The sequence below is a fragment of the Peromyscus leucopus genome, chromosome 18 (genome assembly GCF_004664715.2).
Source record: "Peromyscus leucopus breed LL Stock chromosome 18, UCI_PerLeu_2.1, whole genome shotgun sequence".
NCBI lineage: Eukaryota > Metazoa > Chordata > Mammalia > Rodentia > Cricetidae > Peromyscus > Peromyscus leucopus.
Genome location: NC_051078.1, coordinates 46,983,664 through 46,994,810, shown reverse-complemented (window position 1 = coordinate 46,994,810; position 11,147 = coordinate 46,983,664). Strand labels below are relative to the sequence as shown.

Genomic DNA, 11,147 nt, shown 5'->3' with positions numbered 1-11,147 from the left:
ACTGGCTGCTCTTGCAGAGGACCTGAGTTCAGTTCCCAGCACCCACAAGGTGGCTCACAACTGCCTGTAACTGCTATTCCATGGGCTCTGGTGTCTCTTAGGCTCCTGCATGCACATGGTTGGAATAAATAAATAAAAAGAAAAGAAGAGGGAGGAAGGAAGGAGAAGGAAAGGAGGGAGAAAGAAAAGTTGAACTCAAGGAATACCTACAAACCAACAAACCAACTTGTATGGACAAGTCACTGACCCAGTGTGATGGTTAGGTCTGTCTGGGTTGACGCTTCAGAATAACACATCCAACCGCTCACTAGGCTATTCTACAACCACTTATTGTCTAGGTATCATTTTCCCAGTTTAATAGATTGCAGATAAACAGCATGTTCCTCCCTAAACAACACAGGTTCACATACTTCCTCACTTCCTTGATGATTTAGCAGCCATGTGTTGGGGAATTATTCTGTGTAGGGCCCTGTGCAAAGTCTTGAGTAACACACACTCCACTGCCTCAAGGCCATACATGGTCATCATTTCCCCATGTTCACCCCTCCCAGATGGTTACCTGGTGTTCCCTCTCAGGATGAATACTGTCTGTAAATGGTGCTCGCCTTTCAGCCACTTCCAGCTCCGGAGCACTGGGCTGGCACAAGCAGTGTCCCCCAGCTGTGCATTTACACACTCACCACTGCATTTGGTCAGTAAGCAGTGTCCCACAGCTGTGCATTTACACACTCACCACTTCATTTGGTCAGTAGCAGTGTCCCCCAGCTGTGCATTTACACACTCACCACTGCATTTGGTCAGTAAGCAGTGTCCCACCGCTGTGCATTTACACACTCACCACTTCATCTGGTCAGTAGCAGTGCCCCTGAGTCTGCTGTAGGTGTTGGGAACTCTGATATGAGCGTGACCAAGTCCCTGTCCCCAGAGAGCTTAGAAGACCCATCTCCACACGTGGCCCAGACTCGGGTAACCTTTCTCTTTCTCTCCGAACAGCCAAGATTCGGGGGCTGCTGATCTATTTCTCTCTGGGATCTACTTTACTGGCATCATTGTCCTCACCCGTAATAACTTTGGTCACCCAGCCCTGGAACTCCAAGACTGTCATGCCCAAGTGAGCCATGCCCGAGTCTCATTTTCTGGAGGCCTCAGGTGAGTGACAGCAGCCTGGTGGAGCCTTGGGCTGCCCCTCGGAGAAGTTTCCCACTGGTGTCTCATGGTCCCTGGTAAGCTCTCTTTTTCATCTTTCCTAGTGTCCTGTATAACTCCTTTGCCGAGCCCATGGAGAAACCCATTTTGAGGAATTTAAATGAAATGGTGAGTCTTCAGAAGTTAGACAACCACTGTCAGAGGGTATCAGCCGGCCTATCATACTTCAGTGATTTTTATCATAAACATTTACTGAGCACCAACTGTATGCTAAGCACCATGCAAGACACTTTAATTCATACTATTCTATGCAATTTAATAGTTCCTCATGGTTTAAGCATTGTGGCAGGAGACACAGATGAACAAAACTACATACTTTTTCTCGAGTTTCCCACCATAGAATGGACAAGCATTTTGTTCTTAATGCAGACACAGCTAGAGTGGGGACTACTGAGAACAAAAGAGGCAAATATTAGTTAAATGAGAAAAAAAAAAAAGAAAAGAAAAACCTCAGACTTGTGACGCTGAACCAGGGCTTGAATAACATGGTCACATGATGATGAAACTGAGCTGACAGACTTTAGAGAACTGGAAAATCTCCTGGGAGACATGTTTATTTAGGGAACTGAGGCTTGAAATAGAGGTAAGATGTGGGCAGGTGAGGAATGGGCAGGTGATGACGGGAATTTCCAAGAAACACACTAACAATGCTCTTAGGAGGCAGAGATGGGGGGGGGGGTGGATCAGAAGTTCAAGGCTATTTACAGCTACATAGCAAGTTTGAAGCTAGCCTGGGCTATATGTGTTCTTGTACATATACAAGATTATACAGAGTCTGAGCTAAGCAGAAGTCTACAGACTTATTTCATTTTCTCCTCACAACTTGATGAGGTAGATGGAATAATCACCCCCACGCTGCAGATGATGAGACTGATGTCACACAGTGAAAGTAAATTGCCAATGGTTTCCACTCCAGGGGCCTCGCTGCCTAGCCTCTGCTAAAACCACCACGCTGCGTGAGCATCGGTGAGCATGTAGCTGACACATCAGTGCTTGTAACTTAGTAGTTTCTCTCCTCAATCCACTGTGCTGGCATCCACCCCCTTCAGAAAGGTAGAAACAGGACAGGAAATGTCTCTCAGGTGGTGAAGAGCTTGCCTAGCATGCATGAAGTCCCGGGCTTGATCTATAGTAAGTACCTCTTAAACTAGATGTGCTGAAGGATACTTGTAATCACAGCTCCTGGAAGGTGGAGGGGGCAGAAGTATCATAAGTTCAAGGTCATCTTAGACTACATAAAAAAAATCCAAATGTCAACATGGGCCACATGAGATCATGTCTCAAGGAAAGGAGAGGGAGAGGGGGCAACAGTGTTCTAAGTGGATCTCTAATCTCATGGTCTCTTCAATTAGCCCGGTGAAAGTGAAGGTTCCTCTCATGGTCTCTCCAATTAGCCCAGCGAAAGTGAAGGTTCCAACTGAAGCCACTCCAGGGAGGACTTAGAGCTGCTGATGCAATGGGAGTTGGTGGCACCCAGGCAGGAAAGACACAGCTGCTTTCACAGCAGGTTCCTCAGGTGTGACACCAACACCACGGACAGAGCACATGCCTTGGCATGTCCCAAGAGAAAAGCCAAGCTCTTTCATGGGGCTACTTGGGTGTGGTTTCAGTTGCTATGAAGCTCAGCCAGCACTCAATGAACGACACACTGCCCATATCTGCGAAGGCTGAAGGCCAAGAGCACCAGCTAACTTAAAGGAGCATCGTCAGGGCCACAGGGATACTGTCTCCTAAGCAGAAGGCTTTTTCAATATGGTAACAATTTTTCAAAATTTTTTTTGGCCCAGCTCTGTCCCATTGCCATCAATCAAGTGGAGGCGTTCAATGTCAACATCAGCGCACTGGAGGGTGAGTCTTGGAACTGCCTTCTGGATAGTTCTCTGCCCAGCTTCAAACCTTACCCAGGTCTTTTTTTCGTCACTCTGCTTTTCTTCTGCCTAAAAATTAAAATCCCAGGACGCCATATAGGACAAGCCCTATACATAGCACATGTATTCCTTGGCTACCAACCAACTTTGTTACTGTGGCAGAAGATGGTTCCCAGGGATAAGTGGGCAGAAAAACCCTCCCTGGCTCTAATCCAGGCTTTGGCACTAAATCTATCGTCTTGACCAGGTTATCTGCCTCGCCTTCTCTAACCCCTTCAGGCGCTGCCTTCAGTATGAAGCAAGCCCACACATGAGGACTCATTCCATCTCCACCTCTCTCTTACCTTTCCTCCTCAAGCAATCAAGCTGCCTCTATTTCCCTTCTCACTTCTTGGCTTTGCTCACACTGCCCGCTCTACTGAGAAGAGCCTCCCTCTCCTTTCACTCATTCCTTTTAACAGACCTCTATTGAGCAACCATTTCTACACCAGGACTTTGCTGGTCCCCCATCTTCTCCTGTCCTTTTCGTTTCTCTTTTTGTTAGAGACTCGGCTTATGAGACCCTCTCGTCCACACCTCACAGTGGCACCTCTTCTTGCATGATACTTTCCACGGCTCTCTTTGCATCCCTTCATCTCTCTTTGCATCCCTTCTATCTGCTTGCTGATGGTGTGCAGAACACTTAGAATCACCTGGGCCCTGGTGCTGGAGATGCACAAAGCCTAGGAGACAGACTCCCACCTTCATGGGACTACAGGAAGGGAGCAGTAAGCGAGCAGGTGAAACCTGTATTTGGGAAATTGTGACTGATAAGAAGAAACAAGGGAGGGGCTGAAGAAGAGTTTCTGTTTCAGACAGGGTGACTAGGAAAGGCACCACTGAGCTGAAGGGACTGGGGATGGGCTACTCCCAACCTGGATTGTCTTGGTCTGTTTCTGTGGCTGTGATAGAATACCAGAAGATGGATGAATTATAAACAACAGAAGGGTGCTTGTCTGATGGTCTTGAAGCTGAAAAGTCCAAGGTCAAGGAGTTACATCTGGTGAATGTTTCCACGATGAGTCACAACACGGCAGAAGGGCGAGTGAGTGTACACCAGACAGAGAAGAAATCAAGCCAAACTTGTAACCAACCCACTCTGAGAGTTGCGGACTATTCCAGTGGGCATTGCCCCATGGCCCAGTTACCTATCAAAGTAACTGGGCCATGGCCCACTCGCCAATACCCATTATATTGGTAATTAAATTTAAGTGTGAGTTTTAGAAGGACATTCAAACCATAGCATGCATGCAGAACAGTCGGGTACAACAGATCACATGTTCAGAGGCCCTGAGGTAGGCATGAGCTGAGTGCGATAGAGGGACTATAAGACCACTCTAGGACTAGAGGGAGGGCGTGGTTGAGGGGAGTGGAGAGCTGAGTTTGCAGGTGGGGGAGGGGTGGCTAGACTTGTCAGGGATCTGGAACACTGCGAAGTCTATCTCTTAGTCTGAGACAGTTACTCTGGTGTTCAAGATAATAATAGCAGGGAAGGAGGAGGGAGGCGGCAGCAGAAAGACCATTTAACAGAGTAGAACAATGGCCCATACAAGCAAGGACCGCAGCTAGCCTCAGGCGGAGTGACAGAGAGGGAAGACATGTTCCTATATTCTACACATACCTTGCAGGTAGACAGCAGTGATTACCAGCAGGTCAAATGTGGCTTATGGAAGTATTCAGGAGGGACCTCAGGTTTTCACCCTGAGCTGGCCGGATCAGTTTCAGGGGAGTTCTTACTCTACCAGATTGTGATTTCCTGCCCATGTGTCTGTCCCCTCCTCCTCTGGACTCTGAGATTCCTGGGGTCAGGAGCTTTGCTCTAACATCAGGTACAGAGCCTGGCTGACAGGCCAATAAATACTGAATTGATGAAGGGATAAAAGGAAAGAGACAGTGGGACAGAGGATGGATGTGTGGATACAGAGAGAAAGGAAGTGAGCAGATTGGAAGGAAGGACGCAGAGGATGAGCCCCATGTGCTGTGCACCTTGAGCTAGTGTCTTCCTCGCCAAGCCTCCCTGCCTTCACTGTAAGAATCCCTGTCCCGATCCCCTCACAGAGGATGATGGGATCTATTTAGACTGGACACTTTAAGGACATTTCAAAAGCTATAGTGAGGGCTGGAGACATGGCACAGGGACTAAGAGCACTGGTTGCTCTTGCAGAGGACTAGGTTTAGTTCTCAGTATCTACATCTTGTTGGTTCTTGGAGTTCTGACCGCCCTCTTCTGGCCATCATGTGCACCTGCACACCTGTGGTGCACATATAGACAAGCAGGCTCTCATACACCCAAGAATACATTTTTAAAATGTAAAGGCATAGTGATGTAGGATGACACTATGTTCTTACTAACTTAGCAAGCCACTTCACCTGCTCCTGCTTCTCATCCCCATCTATGACAATGACAGAAAAGAAGAATACCTTCCATGATATTCAGTTGATCCTTGGGTACCTTCCTCTAGAACCTGGAAGAAGTCTCCAGAGTACAGAGTAGCCAGCAAAACAGCTCTCCCAAGCCAAGTCAGAGCCTAAGTGTTCACTGGCATCATCTTGGGCATGGAAATCTTTCCTCCCAGGGACCCTGCTCAATGTTGTTCCACCTCCCTTTTGCCTTTGGCTTTGTTCTGAAGAGGCAAACACAAAAATTTCATTCAATTAATAGCACCATGTTTAAGAATTTCCATGGCCTCTTAACTCAATGAGCGTCTCCTTTCTCATAACATTTTCTTTATTTATTTATATATTTATTTAAAATTCTATCCTAACACTCAGGGGGCTGATGAAGGGGGGTTATGAATCTGGGGCCTGTCTGGGCTACACAGGAGTCCCAGGCTAGCCTGGGCTACAAGAGAAACAAACTTTTTCTACCACAACAGTGATGCATGCTTATTGTCTCTATAGAAAGAGAAATTCTAACTATACAGAATCTCTAATATTGAAGTTGGAAGCCTCTCAATCTGATAGTATGATTTAATATTGATAAGGATCTTTGTGTTAATTTCTTCTTTATTTCATTTTTACCTTTACTGGAAATAGATTGTTTTCTCATATATTATATCCTGATTGTAATTTCTCCTCTTTCTACTCCTCCCAGTTCCACCCCACTTCCCATCCCCTCTGGATCTAACCCCTTTCTGTCTCTCATTAGTAAGGAACAGGCTTCTAAGAGATAACAACAAAACATGACAAAATATAATAAGGTGAAGCAAAAGCCATCCTATTGAAGTTGGACAAGTAAACCCAACAGAAGGAAAAGAGTCCAAAGAGCAGGCACAAGAGTCAAAGACCCACAGAGACACACTCTTTCTCACATTCAGGAGACCCATAAAAATACTAAGCTGAAAGCTATAGTATATACCCAGAGGACCTGGTGCAGACCCATGTAGGCCCTGTGCTTCTGCTTCTGTCTCTGTGAGCTCATATGCACCTTGCTTGGTTGATTCAGATGCCTTGTTCTCCTGATTCCCTCTGGCTCTTACACTCTTTGCCCCTTCTCTTCTACAGGGCTTCCTGATGGAGACATCCCATTTAGACCCTTTCTCTATATAATGTCTAACTGTGGATCTTTGCATCTGTTCCCATCTTCTGCCAGAGAAAGCTTCTCTGATGATGACTGGATAAGGCCCTGACCTATGAGTATAGCAGAATATCATTAGGAGTCATTTCATTGATGCAATTTTTTAGACCACTAGTATTTGGTTTTAACCCTAGGTCTCTGGGCTCTCTAGTTTCTTGTTCTTGTTTACTCAAGCAGTGTCAGGTATGGGTTTCAGCTCCTTGAGTGGACTGTAAGTCAAATCAGACATTGGCTGGTTACTCCCATAATTTCTATGCCACCATTGTGCCAGCATAGTTTGCAAGCAGCACAAATTGTAGATCAATGATTTAGTGGCTGAGTTGGTGTTTATGTTTCTCTTTTGGTAGTGTGCAGAATACCTTAAAACACCATAACTAGAATGTAGAGGTAAAGGATCCATGTAGACATCAGCTCAATTTCTCCATGTTCAATGAGTTGTCTGAGTGTTGTTCTTGGCAATGGGACCAGGCTGTCAGTTCTCAGAAAACAATCCACCATTGTCTTGGAAATAGCCTGGGTTGTTTGGGGGATTTCTATGGGACACCCTTGGCCAACAACTCAATTGAATGTAACCCAGTCCTGTTTTGGGATATTTGATCACAGTGTGTGAAGATGTCTCTGTTTTACCTCACCTGCCTAAGTCACCTTTTGATTGGATTAATAAAGAACTGAATGGCCAGGAGCTAGGCAGGAGATGATAGGCAGGACTTCTGGGGAGAGAGAGGAACTGGGGGAAGAATCAGAAAGGCAGAAATTCACCAACCAGATGCAGAAGTTGGATGAACTGTACTGAGGAGAGGTAACGAGCCACATGACAGCATGTAGACTAATATAAACATGTTCTTTTAAGTTTTAAGAACTAGTTGGGAACAAGCCTAAGCTAAGGTCAAGCTTTCATACTTAATAAGAAGTCTCTGTAGCATTGTTTGGGAGCTGGCAGTCCAAAGAAAGACCTGTTACATTGATGGATTACATTTGGCTACTTCCTGTCAAGTGGTTGCTGGCTCTGCCTCCTGACCCAGGGCTGCTTTTATTAACACAGTCTGGGCTTTCACAGTGCAATCTGCGGAGATGTGAGGAGGGGGCAGGGAGGGCGGCAGCTGCTGGGGTTCTGCTGCAGCGCTAGGGATGAACTGGGAGGACTGGATTGGTGGGGAAGGAGGAGGCAGTGCGGGTCTTTGGTCTTTGCTTGGCTCACCTGTTTCCATGGCCTGCGGCCTGCGGCCTATGGCGCAGTAGGTGTGTTCCCAGTGAACACCTGCTGGTGTTGGAGGCTGGGAGGAGCTGGGGGAAAGAAAAGTGGGAGGTGGAGAGATCTCTGTGATGATCCCTTGGGGATGGGGTTAGACAGGAAAGGGAGACCACAGCAGGTGTCCTGCTGCAGGGCTAGGGATGAGACTGGGGTGGTTGGATCTGGGGGAACAAAGGGAAGGAAACGGGTCTGCCTTCAGCCTGTTAATTTCTTCTTAAAAATAGAAGCACTGGGCCTGTGAGATGACTCAAGGGGGGGAGTTGCCCACCCCCACCCCCACCCCCCACGCCCCCACCCCCGACAGCCTGAGTTCAATCCTTGGGACCCACACAGTGGAAGGAGAGTCAACCCATGCAACTTGTCCTCTGACATCCACACATTTGTATGCACGCAATAAATAAATAATAAATAAACAACTAGATTGATTGATCAATCAATTAATGTAAAATTTTTAAATAGAATCCCATGGGCCACTGAGGTGGCGAATGGGAAAGGTGCTTCCCACACAAGCCTCACAGCCTGAGTTCAATCCCCAAACCCATACAAAGGTGGCCAGAGAGAACCAGTCCCGAAAGTTGTTCTCTGAGCTCCACACGTGTACTGTAATATGTATGCACCCACAGTCACACACGTGACACACACATGCACAATAATAACCAAGTTTTAAAATTAAAAAAAAAAAGATCATACATGCATTGTGTGTGTGTTTTATGGACACATGCATAAAAAGGCTTGCCAAAATGTTACTAATGTTTCTCTGATAGTTGAGAAAAATATTTGCCTTTTTCTTTTTCCTCTTCCTGAGTTTTCAAATGTAAACATGTTTCTTATGAAAAGGGGAAACAGTGTTCCAAATACTATGTGTAGATTAAGCTTTTAATGAACACAGATTTTTTTTCTTGGTCATCTAGTTTTAACCAAGATTGACAACTACACCGTGCTGGATTGTTCCCTGCTCAGTCCTCCAGAAGTCACTGAGAACCACCTTGACTTGAGTCTGAAGGTAACTATCGTTCTAGAGCACCCTCCTGGCTATGGAAGGTAACTATCGTTCTAGAGCACCCTCCTGGCTATGGAAGGTAACTATCGTTCTAGAGCACCTCCTGGCTGTGGAGAACATGTGGGAGGATAAAAGTTACGTACGGAAGAAACCGGACTTGTATGCTCTTCAAGCAATTTCACTTCCTATTGCTCCTGCCTCATGTTTACACCTTTTCCAAAGACCCCTGAGCCCTCTCTTGGTGGGCACATAACTGTTGTCCTTGCCCTACTTCTATCTACCTATCTTAGTGAAAAATATCAAGACATTTTGCCTCTTCCCTCCTGGAAAAGATTTGAGGCTAGGAGCCTGCAAGTGGAACAACCTGCATGTTAGAAGCGAACACACCAGGAGACGCTGAGGAGACGACTCAGTGTGTAGAGTGCCTGCGACCCAAGCATGAGGACCTGGGTTCAGTCTCCTAAAGCCCATGTGGAAAAGGCCAGGCATGCGGGGATGCACTGGGAGGCAGAGACAGGACGATCCCTGGGGCTCGCGGGCCAGCCAGCTAGGTGAATCCTCAGTTTCCAGGTTCAATGAGAGACACTGGCTCAAAACATAAGGTGGAGAGTGATTAGGCAAGACATTCAACCTCAGCCTCTGGACTACACATGCACATGTGCAATTGTGTATGAAAAGGTTCATGTTTCCTTCTTTCACTGTCTTTCAAATCAGTTAAGACAGTGCATTTAAATAATGCCCAGTATCTAACAAGACCACCTAAATGTGTCTCAAAAATGTTTCAATAAGCCATTTGGAGTCCGTGCCTCTCAGCGTACTTCTGAGGCTTCCCAGTTTTTCATCAGTCACGTATCTTAAAGGTCCAGAGCTAGGCCTCTTGGAAGGCTAGTTCATGAGCTATTCATGAGCCTTACCTGACTGCACCTCCCTCCTAAGAGAAGTTCTAGCTTGGAGCTTCTCCAGGAGTAACACCAGAGAGTGAACAGATACATGTAGATGTGCTGAAGAATCTCGAGAGCTCTGGGCTGGAGGGATGGCTCAGCTGTTGAGTACATACTGCTCCAGAGTTCTGGGCTGCATGCATCACTCAGCTGTTGAGTACATACCGCTCCAGAGCTCTGGGCTGGAGGGATGGCTCAGCTGTTGAGTACATACTGCTCCAGAGTTCTGGGCTGCATGCATCACTCAGCTGTTGAGTACATACCGCTCCAGAGCTCTGGGCTGGAGGGATGGCTCAGCTGTTGAGTACATACTGCTCCAGAGTTCTGGGCTGCATGCATCACTCAGCTGTTGAGTACATACCGCTCCAGAGCTCTGGGCTGGAGGGATGGCTCAGCTGTTGAGTACATACTGCTCCAGAGTTCTGGGCTGCATGCATCACTCAGCTGTTGAGTACATACCGCTCCAGAGCTCTGGGCTGGAGGGATGGCTCAGCTGTTGAGTACATACTGCTCCAGAGTTCTGGGCTGCATGCATCACTCAGCTGTTGAGTACATACCGCTCCAGAGCTCTGGGCTGGAGGGATGGCTCAGCTGTTGAGTACATACTGCTCCAGAGTTCTGGGCTGCATGCATCACTCAGCTGTTGAGTACATACTGCTCCAGAGCTCTGGGCTGGAGGGATGGCTCAGCTGTTGAGTGCATACTGCTCTTCCAGAGGACTTGAGTTCTGCTCCCAGCACCCATGCTAGGTGGCTCACAACCACTTGTAAGAGTTCCAGGAGATTCAATGCCTCTGACCTTTGAGGGCACCTGGACGCAAGTATGCATACCCACACACATACATATCGTTTAAAATATTTTTTAATCCCAGAGCTTTGAAACATAGCCACTAGCCAAGGAGCCTAAAGACCTTATGCTTTTCTCCTTACCAAGGAGCATCTGGGATTTTCTTTATCTGGACTTGAGAGGTCCCAGCTTCTTTGTGATACATTTGCATTTTCACCTGATAATTGGTCTTCATTTCTGCTTCCCACAGGGTGCATTCTACCCACTGGAAAGCCTCGTTGACCCTCCCTTCCTACCAGCTCCCTTTGAGCTCCCAGAGAGCAGGGACTCCATGCTCTACATTGGCATCTCCGAGTATTTCTTTAAATCTGCATCCTTTGCACACTTTGTAACTGGGGCTCTTGAGATCACGCTGTCCACCAAGGAGGTAAGTAAAGCCTTGGGGTGGTAGCTATGCCCACCATCTTTAGTCTTTCTT

At 47.0% G+C, this 11,147-nt stretch overlaps 1 protein-coding gene across 1 annotated transcript in view; it reads left to right on the top strand.

Moving 5' to 3' along the window:
- The window catches only part of Bpifc (BPI fold containing family C), a 57,483-nt gene that overhangs the window by 25,208 nt on the left and 21,128 nt on the right, over window positions 1-11,147 (top strand). The window contains exons 5-9 of the mRNA XM_028883605.2: window positions 994-1,149; window positions 1,251-1,314; window positions 2,994-3,054; window positions 8,854-8,945; window positions 10,920-11,096. Of these exons, the coding sequence (XP_028739438.2) occupies window positions 994-1,149; window positions 1,251-1,314; window positions 2,994-3,054; window positions 8,854-8,945; window positions 10,920-11,096 (550 nt within the window). The remainder of the gene's footprint in view (window positions 1-993; window positions 1,150-1,250; window positions 1,315-2,993; window positions 3,055-8,853; window positions 8,946-10,919; window positions 11,097-11,147) is intronic.